Source organism: Oncorhynchus tshawytscha, linkage group LG10, assembly GCF_018296145.1.
Source record: "Oncorhynchus tshawytscha isolate Ot180627B linkage group LG10, Otsh_v2.0, whole genome shotgun sequence".
In the NCBI taxonomy this organism is placed as follows: Eukaryota; Metazoa; Chordata; class Actinopteri; order Salmoniformes; family Salmonidae; genus Oncorhynchus; species Oncorhynchus tshawytscha.
Genome location: NC_056438.1, coordinates 45,250,264 through 45,271,493, shown reverse-complemented (window position 1 = coordinate 45,271,493; position 21,230 = coordinate 45,250,264). Strand labels below are relative to the sequence as shown.

The window sequence follows — 21,230 nt, the reverse complement described above, 5'->3', positions numbered from 1 at the left end:
TGAGTCTGCAAGTACAACTTAGTAATAGCTCAAAGCATTCTAATGTTTGGTGTAAAATCAGCCTACCATTTTCTGTGGATGTGGAGTTTCTCTTCTGTGCCGTAGCCTGTGTTTGCTGACCTGTTGGCTGTGTTCTCTGTGTTGCACCCTGTGATCTCTGAGCGTTAGCCTGTGCTATGTGCATCGTGTCATGTTGCTCAGGTGTGAATGATTCACCTCCATACCTCTTTGGTCCAGAGTAGAAGGCACTAAACTTCTGCTGAATGTCCAACCCCACTGCAGAGAGCAAGATCTCAGAGTAGTTAATAGAAGGAGGTGTATATTCTTACTTTTTACAATTCTCACTGAAACAATTAAATTAGACTTAAACTGCCTTTTAGAAGTTTTATGTAGTTTGTACAAGTGTGTTTTGAACAATAACAAACGTAAAATCCTGACAGTTAACTGCCTGACCGTATTCTGAGCTGATTAGATTCACACTGATCTCCTCTCCTTTGAAGGCTTTTGCCACTTCGATCTTCTTTGACCAGTTTCCCGACTTCAACAGCATCAAGTCTCTGGATGTACACACAATACAGTCGCTCTCCCTTACATATTTCTTTCCCTTTCATGTTCTCCCTCTCTTCTGCTCTCTTTCCTTCACTGTTTTCCTTCTATAAGTGTATGACAGCAACATTTTACTTAAAGCCTGCAGGTACAAAGCTTTATAACTTGTTATAAGTATGTATGACCCTTTAAAATGTTTTATAATACACTTTTAATATGTTCTGTCTCCACCTACAAGCTTTAGGTAAAGTGTGTCTCTATGCATGTGTGTATCAGGTCGTGTCTGTGTGTGACGACATTTCTGGAAATGCCAGTCCTAATCTTTACGTGAGTTTTTGCAGGAAGACCACGTTGTTGTCACAGTCCCCGATGATCATTGTGACATAGTGGTGGTCATGAGTGGTTCTCTTTGACAGTAGCTGTTCGTGGTTTTTCACATTCACAGTCACGACAATCTCTGCGGTGGCGATGTTGTATCTTGGAAGCTAAAACGTGAAAAATAAAAACAAAATTAAAGCTTGTGTGGGAGATGTATTCATTGATGTTAAATGATACAAGTATGGAAAATATTCTGCTACGTCCTGCTACCAAATATTTCTACAACATTTCACCTTGATGACCATTTCCGTTCAAACTACAATTCCACCAAAGCAAACATTTTTACCTGCTCCAAACTAACTTCATACTTGGGTAGATTGATGACAGCGTCTCTGATTTGGTTTCCAAACGGAGGATGTCTGTTGACAATCTAGAAAACATAAACAGACAACAAATATTTGCTTTTATTGTACTTGAAAGCACATTGTGACAACTGTCAATATAAAAAGGTCTTTAAGCAAAACATTTAACTGACTGATTTGATCGAAAGCCGTGACACTGCATGTTGGTCTCAAGGGGAAATGTCAATAAACCATTTGGAGATATCGAGACAACAGTGTTGTTTAATGACTTTGTAGTTACAGTCATTCTCAGTTGATGCTATTCTCACCAGCTCCAGTTCCCTGGCGTTGGTCTGCTCTATCTTGTTGAAAGTGGTGAGCCCAGCGTTCACCATGGCCGTCGACAGAGACAACCCTGGATCAGATATCTGTGTTATTACAGCCATATATATATATATAAAATTATATTATAAATAAAATCTCAGTTTTTAGCCTCTCAATCTCAGTGTCATATGTCTATGGTTACAGCAATTTTCATGACTTTGATTTGTCTGGGAACAAAATCAGTTAGTCAATGGGTTTTTAAAAGGCTGTGGATGCGGCATCTGCATACCGACCATTTGATCTCAATCAGTTTGATACGCATTTAGATCTTCTTGAGATACACCGTGTTGCTTCGAAGTAGCCTACAGTGTCGTTGCGAATGATGTACAGTGAGCGAATTCCGGAGCAGATGGCGTTATCAAACTGTAGATTAGCCGACCTGTGTATCTTCCTAGTATTGGCGTGCTGTTGAGTATTGGCCACATGAGAGAAAATGCTTACAGTGAAATGCTTCCAGTCTTCCGGTAATGTTACACTATGCTATTATGTTGGGTTCTGTTATGTAGAATACTATCTTTATGTGACCTTGCAGACATTGATTCGGCTTTGATCTAGCTTGACTAAACAAGCCCCATTCGCCTAAGTAGCCTGTTCTCTGTGCGTAAAGTAGAGAATATATAAATGCGCAGGAGGAAAAAAAAATATGTTGGAACTGCAGCCACTCCGTTTGTAAAAGGGGTGTCTGACAGTGGAGGCTGGTGAGGGGAGGACAACTCAATGTCTGGAGCGGAGCGAAAGGACTGGCATCAAACACGTGGAAACCGTGCGTTTGCTGTATTTGATACCATTCCATTATTCCACGTCCAGCCATTACCACGAGCCCGTCCTCCCCAATTAAGGTGTCACCAACCTCCTGTGGTCTCGTAGCAACAGTAGGATAACCTACTACTGTTCTACAAGCATTGACAGTATTTTGCACACACGTTCTGTATTCATTGACAGTATTCTATGTCTCCTTACCTATTTTCTCCAGCTGCTTTGAGACGTAAGGAGAGTCCTCCCACAGCTTGGCCCTGAAGCACTTGGCCAGTATCAGGGAGTTGAGTAGAGCAGAGAAGCCTGTCTTGGAGCGCTGGTTCAGGAACTCTGCCAAGCCTAATGTAGTTCAAAACACATAGACATTATCTTACTGAAGAGTGTTTTTCAAGCGTTGTTTATCAAGGTTGTCTATCAAATGAGGCTCACTGCTAATCATCTATTGTTAATGTGAAGTGATTGATGACTCACATCTGCTGATTCGGACTCCATTTCTGAAGATTCTCCCTGTGTCCTGTGCAAGTCCAAACTCTTGGATTGGAATGGAGCCAAACTGGGCTTGAATCAAACTGAGGGGGAAGACCGGTAGAGAGACAGAAGGGATGAATCTCAAAGGTCTTTCCTTGATTCCTCATGTGCCTAATTCCTCGTCTCCGCCTCAAAACGCAAGGGAAGAAAAGACCCAAGGTTCAAGGAAAGACTTTTGAGATTCACCCAAAGAGAATACATAGCCTTCTCCAATGTCACCCTCCATTTTCTCATGCTGGTACACTGTAGGGGTCTCTGCTTGACCTACCAGTTCACCTTCATCTCTTTGTTTTTGATCTTTCCCTCCATGGGATACCTGGATAAACAAAAGCCCAGATATCAGCATTTACACCATCTTCAGGGCATTTTATTGGAATATCATTTATTGAATTCCACTAAAACCTGATAGTGATCCTGTTCTTGTCCTTGTTCAACGTGTTCAGGGTTCTCTTCTCGTTCACTCTCAGCTGCACGTCAGTGAACTCTCTGCCCTTCACCATCAATTCTATCTGTGTGAAGAAGACCCAGCTTCCATTTGAGTGGAATACAGAATCTACTCAACTCATCTATTCAAATGTCCTGTGTAACAAACAACACAAACGCCACAAACAACACAATACAGACACTCAATATGAACAGTGTATGTGCATAATGAGAGACGCTACAGTGTTACTGTATACCTACCAGCTCAGGTAAGGTCTCAGTGCCTGTCACCTTGCTGAACTGCTTCATGGTGTCAAACGCAACACAGTACCTTGCCATCAGCCTGCCTGCCTCTGTACGGGATGAACACAATTACATGTCAAGGATATAACAGATGTCAGTTAATGGCTTGGGGATGCTGGAAAGCACATGCAAGTCTATGGGTCAAATGTCCCCTTCCCCTGACGAAATTCGAAATATGCCAAGATTAAGGAGATATCTATCTGTATCATTGAATAACACCAAACATGTACAGGGTTTGCACGTTGTTTTACACTTCTGACGATAAACAATGTAACAAACAGTAAATGGCCATTAGTAGCCTCTTGAACCAAAATGGTCAGCCGCTCTCAACCTGTAGCTTTGATGTTAACATCCTCATCCATGGAGATCAGACCAATGGAGGCCAGGGAATTCAAGTTCTTCAGACAGAGCTCTGAAGCAGGATGGGGAGAGAGATTCTTCAGTCACACAAATGCTATCGTGATGGAGATATTCTGTCTTCTCAGATAAGAAGTCCATACAACAAAGACAAAAACAGCAATGCCACACCTTGCAATTTGGCTTCGATTCCACATCGGTCCAAGTCAGTGGAAAAGCCTGCATAAAAACGCACGGACAGTAAGTTGTTTTCTCATGTACAGTACCAGTCAAGAGTGTGAAAAGCTGTCATCAAAGCAAAGGGTGGCTACTTAAGAATCTCAAATATAAAAAATATTTTCATTTTTTAACACATTTTTTGGTTACTACATGATTCCATTTGTGTTATTTCATAGTGTTGATGTCTTCACTATTATTCTACAATGTAGAAAATAGTAAAAATAAAGAAAAACCCTTGAATGAGTAGGTGTGTCCAAACTTTTGACTGGTACTGTATGTCCTCAGGTCTTTTGAGCAACTGTTTGACACTATGTTGTGAGATGTAAGCACAGGCTAATAACTGTAATGTAATAGACTAGCACCCATGCTAATGCTGTATCCATGCTGTACATTTGCTGGCTAATACTAATAGAGACCGGGGTCTGTCCAGTTTCTCTCCTTTTCCCTGACCATAGTGTCTGGGGTTCTTCAGAGCTCGGATGTAGAGGAAGCTGGAGCGGATCCAGTCCAAGGCCATGTTGACGTCTGAAATGGTGTGGAGGACAATCTCAGCGTTCAGGTGCTCCACCAGGTGGGTATGCAGGCTGAGTGGTCAAACAATAGGACATCACCATCACCATCCTCTACACAAGTATCATATACAGTTGAAGTCGGAAGTTTAGATACACCTTAGCCAAATACATCAGTTTTTCACAATTCCTGACATTTAATCTTAGTAAGAATTCCCTGTCTTAGGTCAGTTACGGTCACCACTTTATTTTAAGAATGTGAAATGTCAGAATAATAGTAGAGAGAATTATTTCTTTCAGCTTTTATTTCTTTCATCACATTCCCAGTGGGTTAGAAGTTTACATACACTCAATTAGTGTTTGATAGCATTGCCTTTAAATTGTTTAACTTGGGTCAAACATTTTGGGTAGCCTTCCATAAGCTTCCCACAATAAGTTGGGTGAATTTTGGCCCATTCGTCCTGACAGTGCTGATATAACTGAGTCAGGTTTGTAGGCCTCCTTGCACGCACACGCTTTTTCAGTTCTGCCCACAAATGTTCTATGGGATTGAGGTCAGTGCTTTGTGATGGCCACTCCAATACCCTGACTTTGTTGTCCTTAAGCCATTTTTCCACAACTTTGGAAGTATGCTTGGGGTCATTGTCCATTTGGAAGACCCATTTGCGACCAAGCTTGAACTTCCTGTCTGATGTATTGAGATGTTGCTTCAAAATATCCACAATTTTCCATCCTCATGATGCCATCTATTTTGTGAAGTGCACCAGTCCCTCCTGCAGCAAAGCACCCTCACAACATGATGCTATCACCACCGTGCTTCACGGACGGGATGGTGTTCTTCGGCTTGCACGCATCCCCTTTTTCTTCCAAACATAACAATGGTCATTATGGTCAAACAGTTCTATTTTTGTTTCATCAGACCAGAGGACATTTCTCCACAAAGTATGATCTTTGTCCCCATGTGCAGTTGCAAACCCTAGTCTGGCTCTTTTATGGCGGTTTTGGAGCAGTGGCTTCTTCCTTGCTGAGTGGCCTTTCAAGTTATGTCGATATAGGACTCGTTTTACTGTGGATATAGATATTTTTTAACCTGTTTCCTCCAGCATCTTCACAAGGTCCTTTGCTGTTGTTCTGGGATTGATTTGCACTTTTTGCACCAAAATACATTAATCTCTAGGAGAACGCGTCTCCTTCCTGAGCGGTATGACGGCTGCGTGGTCCATGGTGTTTATACTTGCATACTATTATTTGTACAGATGAATGTGGTACCTTCAGGCGTTTGGAAATTGCTCCCAATGATGAACCAGACTTGTGGAGGTCTACATTTTTTTCTCTGAGGTCTTGTGTCACGACCGTCATATGAATAATTGGACCAAGGCGCAGCGTGAGTAGAGTTCCACATTTTAATGATAGTAAAACTTCCAAAACAACAAAGATATAACAATCATACAAAACAATATCCCACATAGCAGGTGGGAAAAAGGACACACTAAGTATGATCCCCAATTAGAGGTAACGATATTCAGCTGCCTCTAATTGGGAACCATACACACACACACACCAACATAGAAATAGAATACCTAGAAACCCCCCTAGTCACGCCCTGACCTAAAACACCATAGAGAATCCAGAGGGCTCTCCATGGTCAGGGCGTGACAGTACCGTATACCCCCCCCCCCAAAGGTGCGGACTCCGACCACAAAACCTGAAACTAGATGGGGAGAGTTAGGGTGCGGGACGTAGCACCCGCTCAGACCGCGGATCCGGCCATGGAGCAGGACTGGACACCGTGCCTGGACGGGCACCGGCGCAGAGGAAGGCTCCGGCCATGGAGCGGGACTGAACGCCATGCATGGACTGGGCATCGGCGCAGTGGAAGGCTCTGGCCATGGACCGTCACTGGAAGGTCTGGACTGTGAACTGTCGCTGGAAGCTCTGGACTGTGAACCGTCGCTGGAAGCTCTGGACTGTGAACCGTCGCTGGAAGCTCTGGACTGTGAAACGTCGTTGGAAGCTCTGGACTGTGAACCGTCGTTGGAAGCTCTGGACTGTGAACCGTCGTTGGAAGCTCTGGACTGTGAACCGTCGTTGGAAGCTCTGGACTGTGAGCCGTCGTTGGAAGCTCTGGACTGTGAACCGTTGCTGGAAGCTCTGGACTGTGAACCGTCGCTGGAAGCTCTGGACTGTGAACCGTCGTTGGAGGCTCTGGACTGTGAACCGTCGTTGGAAGCTCTGGACTGTGAACCGTCGTTGGAAGCTCTGGACTGTGAACCGTCGCTGGAACCTCTGGACTGTGAACCGTCGTTGGAAGCTCTGGACTGTGAACCGTCGCTGGAAGCTCTGGACTGTGAACCGTCGCTGGAGGTTCCGGGCTGTAGACCGTCGCTGGAGACTCCTGACTGTACACACGCACTGGTGGACGAGTGCGGGGAGCGGGCACAGGACATACCGGGCTGGGGAGGCGCACTGGAGGCCTGGTGCGTGGAGCTGGCACAGGTTGCACCGGACTGATGATACGCTCCTCAAAACACCTGCGCTGCAGCATAGTCCTAGCCAACATCTCTCTCCGAAAAACCCTCCTCAAACTGCTCCATCGACTCCCAGACGGTCTCTGGCTCTCTCCTCGGCTCGGCCGACCGCCCCTTGTGCCCACCCAAAACAAATCTTGGGGTTGCCCTTGGGTTGTTTATGGCTGCGGACACCGGCGTCGTCGCTGTCCTCCTTTACTCCTCGGCGACTCCCGCCAAGGAAGAGTTTCGCATCCACCTAATATCTCTTCCCATGACCAACTCTCCATCACCTTCTGGGCAAGCTGCTTGGTCCTGTTTAGGTTGGATATTCTGTCACAACCGTCGTATGAATAATTGGACCAAGGCGAAGCATGAGTAGAGTTCTACATTTTAACGATAGTGAAACTTCCAAAACATCAAAGATATAACGATCGTGAAATACGTAGCGCACATAGGCACTCATACAAAACAATATCCCACAGGTAAACCTCCAATTGACTCAAATAATGTCAATTGGAGGATTAGCCTATCAGAAGCTTCTAAAGCCATGACATAATTTTCCAAGCTGTTTAAAGGCACCGTCAACTTAGTATATGTAAACCTCTGATCCACTGGAATTGTGATACAGTGAATCATAAGTGAAATAATCTGTCTGTAAACAATTGCTGGAAAAATGACTTTTGTCATGCACAAAGTAGATGTCTTAACCGACTTGCCAAAACTATAGTTTGTTAACAAGAAATTTGTGGAGTGGTTGAAAAACGAGGTAAACTTTTGACTTCACCTGTAAATTAATTTAACACAAAATTAAGTCGAATTAAGTCGAAAATTAAGTCGGTTTTGGTGGTCTGTAAAAAGTAATGTCCCCATACCTGCTTTCGATGATTTCTGCTCCATTCATGAACTGCATGTACTTGTCTTTGGTTTGAGTCTTGGTCATGATCACTGCGGTCGCTGATGTATCAAACTAGAGAGGAGACATCGAAGGCAAAGCTGGAGATAGAGGTTATGCTTTTTGTGAGCGGTACACAAACAGATCACAAAGCAACTGAAAAGATGCAAAAAAGGGCTGTTTTAAGACTGGGCACTTGTACAGTACACTGACGAGCTAAGCATGCTGGGAGTCTGGGGCTACTTGAGGGTTTGTCTGTGCTCCGTACCTGTGGCCGGCCTGCTCGGCCAATCATCTGCAGCATGTCGGCCTCGCTGTACTCCTCACAGGCGCCCCCGATGTAGTGCATGGTGGACTTGATTACCACCAGGTGGGCTGGCAGGTTCACCCCCATCGCCAGAGTACTAGTTGTAACTGAGACATTTCCCCAATAACTTTACACAATATTTCTTTGGTATTTCATATTACATAAACATGTGCCATGACAATGTTAAGGTCAATAATGTTTCTGATCCTGAAGTATGGAGGAAGATTGTCAGTGAAGGATGCACTAAATATAGGCTGAGATAATGAAAAGCTTTTCTATATTTAGCCACATCCACAGTATATTTTGACACTAATCTTTATTAAACCCTCTCTACTGGCATTACTGTGACTGGTAACACATATGGTTGGCCTGTAATGGAGGATAGAAGGGTCGTTCCACGAATAGAGTACATTTTAGGTAGTGTAACTTCATACAAAAAAAACACAACTATTCATTTAATCTCATTTTAACATTCTCTCATAAAGAGCAGATGTTCAACTTCATAAAAAACATGCTTTCCCGTCTCAAGGGGTTAAATAAAAGGACTTCAGTAAGTGCCATGAAACTAACTGGGTTGACCGTAATAGGGTTACAGTTTTCATCTTAAACCAGCCATAATCCCCTTGTGAAGCTTGTTGTGTGTAACAGCTTAAAAAAAAGACAAATATTTCATTTTTTAAACATTTCTAGCCTATGGGAAGTGTTATTCTCTTGTTCTCAGATTTCCACCACAAAACCCCAGAAAATTGCCAAAAAGAGTAGAACCAGCTTTGACTTATTCCACATTTTCCTGTGTTAAAGCATGAATTCAAAATGGATTAAATATATGTTTTTTCCTCACCCATTTATACACAATACCCCATAATGAGAAAGTAAAACGTTTTTTGAAATGTATGCAAATGTATTGAAAATTACATACATAAATATCTCATTTACATCATTATTTACAGCGCTGAGTGACTCACCTGTGACTCATTCTGGATAAGTCTCTAATAAGAGCTTTGCACACATGGATTGTACAATATTTGGCAATATTTTTTTCAAAAATTCTTCAAATTGGTTGTTGATAATTCCTAGACAACCATTTTCAAGTCTTGACATAGATTTTCAAGCAGATTTATGTAAAAACTGTAACTCGGCCACTCAGGAACATTCACTGTCTTCTTGGTAAGCAACTCCACTGTATATTTGGCCTTGTGTTGTAGGTTATTGTCCTGCTGAAAGATGAATGAATCTCCCAATGTCTGGCGAACAGCAATTCAACTCTGTAACTGTTTTAGCGTGTACTCTACTCATGGAACGATGCAGATACTCACACAGCACAGGCAGGTCTCCCATGTTGAAGGCCTCCTCGATTCGCTTCCTGTCTGACACGTCAACTCCGGCGTGGTGGAAACCAACTCCAAACGACACCAAGTCTGGAAAAGAGAAAACAATGGGCTAGTAATTTCACATTTCTAACGCAAAAATAGCTATATTCAAATCAATGAGCAATGTTTGCCTACATGGTACAGAAGAGAAGGAATATAAATTATTATAAATTCTCCACCGACCTCTGAGTTTTTGGTCCAGGAGAGAGTTTGCATAATTCACCAACCTGCAAACAGAGGATTCCATCAATTCAATCAGATCAAACTAAACAGCAGGAAATGTGTATTGAATACCTGTACATCTCTAAATAATGAAAAGGGAAGTAACTCAACCTTTGTTTGTGCTCAATACTCATGATGAACCTGGCATCCTTGGCCAGAACAGTGGCCGATTGCTGGACTCCTTTCCTTGTTGAACAAAACTGTTTAAAAATATGTTTAAAAAAATCCTATGTGTGAAATATTAACAATGACAATACTTACTGAAACGTATAAATATGGTACTGGTCAAGTCTACATTTCAGAGACCCAAAGAGAGTTCCTCACAACAAGTGTTGGTTTCTGGTCCGAATAGGTCTGGATGATGTTGGCCATCTTGTAGTTGAGTGACAGGTCGAACTTGAACTCAGTCTGGTTGCTGTTGCAGGGGAAACCCAGCACTACTTTCCTCAGTTTCACCGGTCTGTGACTCTCATCCATCTCCAGACAAGTAGCAGGGTCTCTGTCGTCACACAGCCAGTCTGCTATCTGCCATGCCAAACCATTGAACCAGTAGGGAGAAGTAATTTCTTCAAATAAATGCTCCGTTTAATGATAATCAGTAACTAGCAATACTATCGAGCTCCCGCCTTTCCTATTTCCTATTCCCTTACTCTTTCTGAAGGAGACAGGACTGCGGACATAATAACAACATAACAAGACACGGAGATGCATGTGTCAGAATGGCAAATGATGAACAGAAAGGGAAAGAATTACTATAGTGAAGGAAGTCTCTTTAGAGTATTTGCATATGGCCAAAGTGTGACATCACCCCTCTTTGACCCTCAGCCACTTACATCCTTGGTATTGGGGATGGTGGCGGAGACGGCCACAAATCTCATGGAGACGTCCTCCTGAGGGTTCTCTGCTGCACGGTAGGCATGGACCGCCTTCATCCTGCTCACCACCACCTCTAGTGTGGCTCCGCGCATAGGGTCCTTCACCACGTGCACCTGGAAACACAGAGCCAAGATGGATTATATTTAGTTGTCAATCTAACACATGTATAACACAATAATAGACAGATATTAGAGGGCTTGCAGTTGACATACGATGCCTCCTGGCGGCCATATTGGAAGACCACCGAATTAATTCCGTCAACAGACGAGTTGCTACCCCAAACTGCACGATAACAGTGCCTAAAACTAGTTGATTCATCACCACGGTCATTTTCTGAGGATTCGTTGGCTGCTCTAACAAGGTAGGAAAGACAACCGGGGAAAAATATGTTCCCCGCAATCATGAAACACAATTGGTTACGCCAATGAAATAAGACTCGAGAGCTGTCAGAAATGCGAAGAAACCTTTTTGCCCGTCAATACCTGAATCCAGACAGCTCTCAGTACAGGGTCTGCTACGATCATTTCATCACTGGTAAATCAAGTCTGATCAATTTCGAATTTAGTTTAGCTGTTATGCTATCCAGGTGTTAACAAAACTTAAGTTACCCAAAAGTAGCTAACTAGATAGCTTGTAGTCTAGCTATTAGCATGTGTAGTGAGTTTCACATTTTGGGGAAGCAATTTTTTCACCATAGAAAGGCAGCTTTATAACAAGGGATTGCATGCCTCTATCATTGCATTTGCAGACTATTGTAAGTATTCTATTCCTAATGTGATGAGTAGATTGGATAGTGATCATTTAGGCTATAAATAAACGCTTAGCACCGGAAAAAATGTGGCCTTTGATATACATTTGATGCAATTCTTCTACACTTTATAGGACTGGAGACATTAGCAGAATAGTATTTGATACGATGGCCTACTCTACTGACAACAGATCAAGAAAAACGACCTTGTCTCGAATGCAACCATGTAATCTAGAATATGACACTAATTTGACAAAAGCGTGATCCCTTCTAGCCATGACCATGAAAAGGGGAGATGCAAATTGTAACATATGACGTCCATATAGAGGAGGACAATTGGAGGACAATTATTGACCAAAATAACTCCAAAATATTCATATGATAAAACAATGATATTTTGTTGAGAACTTTATTCATAAGAGGGAAAATGTGTGGACATTACATCATAGGACAGAGGCCTCAATGGGATAGGACAACCTGCCTTGTTGACTATTGGTTGTTCCATCCCAACAATAGATTTCATCTTTATGTGACACTAAAACACCTGAATGAATTAAACACAATCGAACAATTAAGAGCCCTGGTGGTATAGGTGACCTAAATAAGTGCTATTCTAACATCAGGGGTGCTTTTAATTGGTTTATGTACTACTGTAGGTTCACCAGCTGACCTCTTATCAAGACACCCACGTCAACTGGATTCCCACTGTGACGTCAACTGGATTCCCACTGTGAAGATGAGCAGTGCTGCAGCAGCATCAGCGTCTACTACTTTAGGAAACATCGCTCAGTTATACGAGATGGTTGCCATATGCTGTGCTTTGGACAATTTCAATTAATCCTGTTGTGTCATTTGAGTAGAGCGCCTTCTCCTTGTCGTCATGACAAAAGTGCCTCCTTAGACCATGTGGATATATAAAATGTCCTTTGGAGCGTGTAAAATACTATTGTTTATGATATTGTAAACATACTAATAGGCTGTATTGTTGTATGGGTGAAATGAAAAGTGTTGTCATCTATGCTTTGACTAGCCCCATTGAATAAAAAATATTTCTTATAGCCCAACTATTTTCTTTCTTTTACAATTTAAACACATTTAGCAGAGACAATGCAATTGCTGTGTAGCCACTCAGACCTTCTGGGAGAAAAGTATCTGGTATTGAACTTGGTGGTAGTAGTTGTGTGTGTTTGAAGCGAAGGATCCCATTATCTGCTTCCACCGAGATTACAAGGGTTGGATTTGCACAATGGTTGGATTTGCACAGCGCAAGGCATGTACAAAATTTAGTATAACTGATTAGCTTCATACATTGTCTACTGGTATTGTTTTTAAATTGAGAACAAAGAGCTGAACAATATGTAAACAATGTGTGAGTTAAGCTATTCTCTGCTTCAGATGCACAATGTCAAGGGGTGCATTACAAATGCCCATAAGGCTAATGACATCATACTGTAGGCCAGTGGTTCCCAACTCCAGTCCTCGAGTACCCCCAATAGTAGTTTTTTGTAGCCCCGGACAAACACACCTATTTCAACTAATCATCAGGCCCTATGAATTTAATCAGGTATGTTTGTCCAGGATTAAAGCAAAAATATGTGCTGTTAGGGGTACTCAAGGACTGGAGTTGGGAAACCACTACTGTAGGCATATGGCTGCATTGACACTGCATGCCATTATCAGCTAAAAAAATGGGTTCACATATCCTGAAAAAATTATGACAATCAAATAAAACTAATTGGAGAGCTTATGACTGAACAAAAAGGTACTGTTAATTTGAGAATACAACACAAACAACACAAATTAGAGACATAGTCCCCTCTTTATTGCAGGATTGTGAATTGTGATTAATCAACATCGACACTAGTTATTCTTGAATAATAGTTAACTTTAAACACTTCAAAGAATCAACACTATTTCATATAATTTCAAAGTGTATAAGTAAGCTAACTCATATGTAAAGGTTTGACATTTTAGTAACAAGCAGGCTATTACTATTAAAGCATAATTTCAAGGGAACAAAAAAAAAGTCAATACCAGAAGTGGCTAACCTCGCTCCACTGACCCCTGATTTACTGGGTGAGCAGACTTGTTCCAGGCCAGCAATATCACACTTGATTATTAACTAATTATGTTTGATACATTGATGCTGTGTTTATCGCTCTCTATCCCTGTCTGTTGTCCCCATATGCTTCAAAATGGCTACCATTGTCCCTGTACCAAAGGCAAAGATAACTGAACTAAATGACTACTGCCCCGTAGCACTCACTTCTATCATCATGAAGTGTTTTGAGAGACTAGTCAAGGATCATATCACCTCCACCTTACCTGTCACACTAGACCCACTTCAGTTCGCATATCGCCCCAACAGGTCCACAGACGACGCAATCGCCATCACACTGCCCTATCCCATCTGGACAAAAGGAATACCTATGTAAGAATGCTGTTCATCGACGACAGTTCAACATTCAACACCATAGTACCCTCCAAGCTCATCATCAAGCTGGAGGCCCTGGGTCTCAACACCTCCCTGTGAATTGGATCCTGGACATTCTGACGGGCCGCCCCCCAAGTGGGGAAAGTAGTAAACAACATCTCCACTTTGCTGACCCTCAACACTGGGGCCCCACAAGAGTGTGTGCTCAGCCCCCTCCTGTACTCCTTGTTCACCCACAACTGCGTGAACATGCACGCCTCCAACTCAATCATCAAGTTTGCAGACAACACAACAGTAGTGGGCTTGATCACCAACAACAATGAGACAGGCTACAGGGAGGAGGTGAAGGCACTCGGAGTGTGGTGTCAGGAAAACAACCTCTCACTCAACAAAACAAAGGAGATGATCGTGGACTTCAGGAAACAACAGAGGGAGCACCCCCTGATCCACATCGAAGGGACAGCAGTGAAGGTGGAAAGTTTTATATACATCACAAACAATCTGAAATGGTCCACCCACACAGACAGTGTGGTGAAGAAGGCGCAACAACGCTTCTTCAACCTCAGGAGGCTGAATAAATTTGGCTTGTCACCCAAAACCCTGACAAACTTTGACAGATGCACAATTGAGAGCATCCTGTCGGGCTGTATCACAACTGCACCGCCCTCAACCACAAGGCTGTCCAGAGGGTGGTGCGGTCTGCATAACGCATCACCAGGGGCAAACTACCCGCCCTGCATGACACCTATAGGAAGGCCAAAAAGATGGGACCGAGAAACTGAAAAACAAGGTTCTATCTCAAGACCATCAGACTGGTAAACAGCAATCACTACCTCAGAGAGGCTGCTGTCTACATCACTGACTACTTTAATAAATGGATCACTAATCACTTTATACAATGCCACTTTAATAATGTTTACATATCTTACATTACTCATATCACATGTACACTACCATTCAAAAGTTTGGGGTCACTTAGAAATGTCCTTGTTTTTGAAAGAAAAGCTAATTTTTTGTCCTTTAAAATAACATCAAATTGATCAGAAATACAGTAGACATTGTTAATGTCAAAACAGAAGAAAGTTATTTGTTTCTAGCCATTTTGAGCCTGTAATCGAACCCACAAACGCTGATGCTCCAGATACTCAAGTAGTATTAGAGAAGGCCAGTTTTATTTATTCTTTAATCAAAAATGATCAATTTCCAGCTACAAGTCATTTACAACATTAACAATGTCTACAGTGTATTTCTGATCAATTTTAATGGACAAATGTGCTTTTCTTTAAAAACAAGGACATTTCTAAGTGACCCCAAACTTTTGAACGGTAGTGTATATACTGTATTTTATACCATCTATTGCACCTTGCCTATGCCGCTAGGCCACCGCTCATCCATATACTTACATGTACATATTCTCATTCACCCTTTTAGATTTGTGTGTATTAGGTACTTGTTAACAATTCCCCAACATCTGCTAACCATGTGTATGTGACAAATAAAATTGGATTTGAATCAGGTGTGTTAGTGCTGGGCTGAAACAGAAGCCTGCACACCCAGCAGGGTTGGCCTGCTCCAGTTGTAATAGGTTTATACATCGTTTGACTTTGTGTGACAAAGACTGTATTTTTGTTCACTAAATTTGTGAACATAGGTACACATATAATCCATGGTATACAAGAATGGCCCCTTATTCTCTTGGGACCATCTGTATAAGAATGGCCCCTTATTCTCTTGGGACCGTCTGTATAAGAATGGACCCTTATTCTCTTGGGACCATCTGTATAAGAATGGGCCCTTATTCTCTTGGGACCATCTGTATAAGAATGGGCCCTTATTCTCTTGGGACCATCTGTATAAGAATGGGCCCTTATTCTCTTGGGACCATCTGCAGACAGGGTTTCACAGCTCTCTGTACCTGAGGACAGAAGACATTACAAAGTAACAGGCCGCATTATCCTCAAATTAGACAGCACTGAATATTATGTAGATATATCTCTCTGTACTTGTTTTTTATTTATTTAGCTGGGGACTGGAACTGGAGAATATTTTCAAAAATGTCCTCCAACAAAGGTACCTGCCCTATCCAGAGTAGCCTACTCTCCATTCTCTGACAGCAGCGACAGATAGCTAATCCTATTCCATGCCTGTTGGCTAGCTACCTCGCTACAAATACATTTAGAGTTACAGCAATAATTACATCACAATAGCTAGCTAACTAGCTAATATGAAGTTAGCAAGCTGGTGATATTTAATTTTACTTAGCTAGCTATACAGTATGTAAACTTTTCTAACTAGCAAACATTACGTTAGCAGCTCATTTGAAAGACCCTGCGCACACTAAGTTTCTGGTGAAAGCTAGCTAATAATACATCGTTTTCGATCATTTTCAAAATAGATTTACTTACTTGAATAGGTTCTCCCACAGCCTCCGTTTTCTGGGTCCTTAGACAAACTAAATAATGGGCAATATTCCCAAAGTTTCCGGTGGTAGCAAAACCCAGCCAGCCATGTGGACGATTGGAGGACTTCCATCAGACTGACTTTTGTCTTCCAACATGACGCATCTGCAAGCCCTCTATAGATCACAATCTGTTAATAAAGAATGTTTCACTCTATCCAAGCTGTTTCAGAGTGTTATTTGGCCAAGTACTGAAAATGGTTGCAGTCCTACCGGAGGGAATTTTGAACCGAACATCAAATACTAAAAACGTATCCACTGACCTCATCAATAAGGAAAAGCCGGACCAACTGCAGCAGGCAGTTATCCCTCCACTTCCTCGTCATGCTGTCCCATTTTTCCTGCGAGAAACAGAGAAATGTGTCTGTGCTTTATCATGAACTGGTTAATAAAGTGTTAACCTTTTCCTGCAGTGGGTTAAATCTAGGTCACACAGAGTGTTTCTTGGTAGCCTTAAACAAATCTACTTTGAAACAAAAGTATACACATCACACACATGGTTGTGGGCTTAAACAAACAAACACCTGTACCATGTCAGATATTGAGTTGAAATGTATTCCATTTTGAGCTCCCATCCCAATATTACACTTTAAATATACATCACAGAAGACTGAAATATAACAAAACCATTTGACATGGAAACATCGGATTTGTGTCTGGTTTAAAAAAAAAAAGTTGACTAATTATGAAATTATGAAAAATATTAATAAGAATCCACCCATGAGGCCACTAGTTAATTTGACTGCAGGTCGTGAATTGTCTCGATACAACTGAATTGATCCATCCTCGCATCACTAACAAACCCCTATTGCAACATGGAAATCACGTCTGCTATGGTCACAGGATCAGCCACTTCATTGCGCTACATATTACACACAAATAAAAATGTCCGCCAGTGACAGGCTATACTGTACACTGGGATACGGTGTCACTCACAGGTGTGGTCATGATGATATTGGCGTCTTGAATCTCAAAGAAGTCGTCGATCTCTGTGTCTCCAGTCAGCTCCTTGCAGCTCAGGCCCAGAGGCCCAAATTTGTTCTTCCAGTCCTCAAAGCGCTGGCTGCAAAGAGCTTTGATGGGGGCCACTGAAGACGACAGAAGCATTCTCAATCAATGCAGCTCATCATACAGTTTTCATTTTATAAAATGTTATCAATTTACATTTTTAACACGTAGAATGTATTGGTGTAGTCAGGTCATAAATTACTTACATGTAAGCAACAAACCAGATATCAAGACTGCATACAGGCTGTAGCATGAATCAGCTCTTAATGTCTTAGTGCTTTTTACCTAGTGCTTTTGAGAAGGATACTAAGTACTGTAATTGGAGGGCCTTACTGTACACAGCTTTGACGTTTCTCCAGGGCTCTGTGGTCTCCATCAGTAGGCGGATGATGGCCAACTCAAAAAGCACAGTCTTACCAGAGCCCGTAGGAGCACAAGCCACAAAGTTCTTACCCGTGTATAGAACCTGCAAAACATACATGGCTCATAAAAATGTCTCAAGGATACTGTTTTGCTGTTAAGGTTCTTAATTGGATGACAATTCTGAATGCTTACGTCATCTAGGGCTTTTGATTGAACGTAGTTGAAGTAAGGGAACTCTTTGAAGACCGATCTAAATTTAGCAGCTGTGTTCATTTGATTAAGGACACCCAACAAACAGCCCACTATTGTTCCTTAGATTTCATGTAGTCATCACCAAGCATGCATCAATCAAGTATTCATTAACTTTTCATTCCTTGTGTTATTACTGATGATAAAACAGATGCGAAAGGATACGGATTTCAGAGATTGGTCGGAGTATCCCAGGCCCAGAAGTATCTAATATGAAAACAAATCCATTGAAATCTCATTTTACATTCGCACTGACAGTGGTAACCCAACCCCAGTCAAAATGGCAGATATTGTCCACCCCCTAGTGGTATTTTTCTGTCATTATAGCAAAGAGGGCATTGGGTAGCGCTCACCTCATTTCACCTCATCAAGCTCTAACGAACAGTGACAGGCTGCAGCCATGACCATTACATCTGAGTACATTCTTCAGCTACAACACCTCATCATAGCAATATGTATATGATTTATATATATATAAACACAGACATGGTGTTGGGTTCAGTCTGTGCGGTACTACTTTGTATGTGAAGGGGTTGGGGTGTCATGGGGAGAACATGAGCCCTCTTGGTGCCCTTGTCCTGTGTCTTCTGTGGTGGTCCCCGGGCTGTAGGCGGGCCCAGATCGGTGAGGGGGCCGGAGCCTGCTGCCGACTGCTTTGCCAGCCGAGGCTCTGTCGCCATAGAAACCTGGTCGAACGTTTGCTGCACTCCGGGTCGTGCCTGGTTGAGGCCTCTGTTTGAGTTTGCGCTGCTGTTCAACACCTGTCCACTGGGAGGTTTGAACAAACTGTAACAACAAAGAGATTATTTAATTTATAGGTAGAGAGATCATAAGTGCTTACAGTGATATCCCAGATAATCATGATGTAACTAGTACAGCCATGTATTTGATAAAGAAGGTGCCATTTCAGAAGGGCTCTGACAGACACCATTACATTTCAAAACAATAGTATCTGATGAAGACACATGATGGGGGACACTGACATTTACTATGTATTCTGAATGCACAGTATGCACACTCATTAGTTTCACTTGAACGGCTTACCTTCTCCGTAGAGGTGGGCTTTGGCTGAACTCCAGAGGGAAATGTTTCTGCTCCAGTGCATGACCAGACTCATGTGGGGTTTTAGTTTGACCTCTAACTTTTTTGGTATCCTGGGATTTATTCATGAAGTCTTCCCGAGCCCAAAGGGCACACCCGCCCTGTGCCTCAGGTTCTTTTCTTCCATCACTGGTATTCTGATTTAATTTGTTATTCTTGGGAGTGAAACCATCACCGTCAGCAGCTCTTTTCAAAGGGGGAAGGAATTTGTTGGACTTCTGAGAGAAACCTGCATTGGAGATGGTCAGAAAGGGATTTGATAGACGACATGATAATGCAATGATTGACAGGAAGGGACATGACTTAAAACAAGAGCCAGTTTAAGCCTAGTCTTGAACTAAAAATCCTTTTCAAAAGATAATTTTCATTGAAAGTGCATTTTAGTCCAGGACTCGGCTTAGTCCGGGTCTGGGAAACTGGCCCTTACAGTATTGACTGAATTTACTCAAATGATTTAATCACTTCAAATGCCACTTACTGAATGATGAAAGACCCTCTGCCTCTTTCTGGATGTCCTGAGTGGCTGGGATCTGGGAGAGGGACAGAGGGGGTTCCAACTGCCAAGAACTCTGCTCTTGACAAAGTGGCTTTCTGGAGACAGGAGGAGGGCAGGAAAAGGGTTAAGCTTAACATGGCTAGGAACTTTGCTCTTGCTAAATACAAATCTAGTGGGGCATGACTGTGGGATGCAGGTTGTTTCTGACGACTCACACTTTGTGGACAACTGGCCTCTCAAAGAAGAGGTTATCCAGGGACAAAGTGCAGTCTTCTGAGTCCAACATCTCATTAGGTCATGTAGGCCTATGCAACAGTCATCTGTAGAATTACAAAGTTAGACGTAATCATGGTATACAGTGCAATCGGAAAGTATTCAGAGCAAAGGGTCTGAATATTTATGGGAATAAGGTATTTCTGCTTTTTCTAAAAATCAGTTTTCGCTTTGGCATTATGGGGTATTTAATCTGTTTTAGAATAAGGCTGTAATGGAACAAAATGTGGAAAAAGTCAAGGGGTCTGAACACTTTCCGAACGCGCTGTATGCAGCAGACACCGACAGGCATTTCAGGGCACCAATGAGACAGACAATGTTGCCACAACAGGAAAGTCTTTATAGGTACTGCCTAGGTTTGCAGCAACTGGGAGAGATTGTAAGAAAGGTTAAAAAAATGTGTCAGTAGCCTGAATAGACCACATACAATATCTTAACTGTAAACATACTGTAAAGCCTAAATGTTTTTTGTGCAAAGGCCTAAGGTGTTGAAACCCCTACACCAGATCAACGCAAGATGGCAGTCTCTTGGTCTGGACTAGCAAATATCGTTACTAGTTACCACAGCCACAAAGTCATAAACCCCGCCTATTTCTACAATTTATCTTCTTAAATTTAGATTTTAAACCTAACCACACTGGGTTTGCTTATCCCTGATGTTAAAATAACACCAAAAAGCACATGTTTGTTTTCATTAATTTTTACTTTGTGGCTGTGGTAACTAATGGAAACCCCTAGCAAGCTAACGTTAGCTAACTAGGCAGGCAAGTTGGCTCACTTTCATGTAGTTAAGCGACTTATTTGACAAAATATAAATATGTATTATATGACCATAAGAATGACAGCCAGTTAATTTGTATTATATTTCAAACTGACGGGTGGCGTGTAAATAGATAATTCAAGTAAGTAAAATCATTTTTAGCCTACCTGTTTCGGTGGGGTTACTACTATAACTAACTAGTCTCGAGCCTAGACGCTGATGACACCCGCTCGAGGGAGAGCAAATATTTCTATAACTAAACCAAGATAGACCACAGCCTGTCGTTTCCAACGGGAACTAATGAGTGATTGTGGGCAGAACAAGAAACGAGGTGGGCAGAGCAAAGCACGAGCTAGCGAGATCCTATTGGCGCGTTCTAGCTCATCTGCATATTTCCGTTAGGGACTCTTCCTCTGTGAAGTGCGCGTGTGCAATAATTCACCTCGCCTTTGCACCCCTTATAAACAGCGCGATTTTTA

General features: G+C 42.2%; 2 protein-coding genes across 5 annotated transcripts in view; both read right to left on the bottom strand.

Annotated features, from left to right (window-relative positions):
* Window positions 1-203, bottom strand: part of rpap2 (RNA polymerase II associated protein 2) — a 36,297-nt gene extending 36,094 nt beyond the window's left edge. Inside the window, exon 1 of the mRNA XM_024435241.2 lies at window positions 67-203. Coding sequence (XP_024291009.1) covers window positions 67-184 — 118 coding nt within the window. The 5' untranslated portion in view covers window positions 185-203. The remainder of the gene's footprint in view (window positions 1-66) is intronic.
* Window positions 200-21,041, bottom strand: LOC112260271 (probable ATP-dependent DNA helicase HFM1). 4 transcript variants are annotated; one of them, XM_042328612.1, is made up of 28 exons: window positions 20,919-21,041; window positions 19,934-20,038; window positions 19,701-19,813; window positions 19,166-19,451; window positions 18,639-18,907; window positions 18,287-18,328; window positions 18,065-18,135; window positions 17,843-17,975; window positions 17,438-17,589; window positions 16,765-16,842; window positions 10,819-10,974; window positions 10,310-10,510; window positions 10,097-10,185; window positions 9,947-9,990; window positions 9,710-9,811; window positions 8,355-8,500; window positions 8,067-8,161; window positions 4,626-4,759; window positions 4,128-4,175; window positions 3,931-4,011; window positions 3,558-3,649; window positions 3,276-3,382; window positions 3,142-3,189; window positions 2,817-2,914; window positions 2,550-2,684; window positions 1,535-1,620; window positions 1,211-1,294; window positions 200-1,031 (listed from the first exon to the last, which is right to left on the bottom strand). In XM_042328612.1, the coding sequence occupies exons 2-28, from the start codon at window positions 20,002-20,004 to the stop codon at window positions 870-872; spliced, it is 3,123 nt and encodes a 1,040-aa protein (XP_042184546.1). In that variant the 5' UTR covers window positions 20,005-20,038; window positions 20,919-21,041; the 3' UTR covers window positions 200-869. The 4 variants fall into 4 exon arrangements, with proteins under 4 accessions (XP_042184546.1, XP_024291012.1, XP_024291013.1 ...); XM_024435244.2 differs by having other exon boundaries at window positions 892-1,031; window positions 2,817-3,002; XM_024435245.2 differs by lacking the exon at window positions 1,535-1,620 and having other exon boundaries at window positions 892-1,031; window positions 2,817-3,002.
* Window positions 21,042-21,230: the final 189 nt, after the last annotated feature.

Bases quoted from the DNA above. Each gene is read 5' to 3' on its own strand.
- LOC112260271 (XM_042328612.1), bottom strand. From the start codon at position 20,004: ATGTTGGACTCAGAAGACTGCACTTTGTCCCTGGATAACCTCTTCTTT. The intron at 18,136-18,286 runs GTATCCTTTCGC...AAATGAACACAG, and splicing joins CCGACCAATCTCTGAAATCC to CTGCTAAATTTAGATCGGTC. The intron at 4,012-4,127 runs GTGTGGCATTGC...ATCCTGCTTCAG, and splicing joins AATCGAAGCCAAATTGCAAG to AGCTCTGTCTGAAGAACTTG.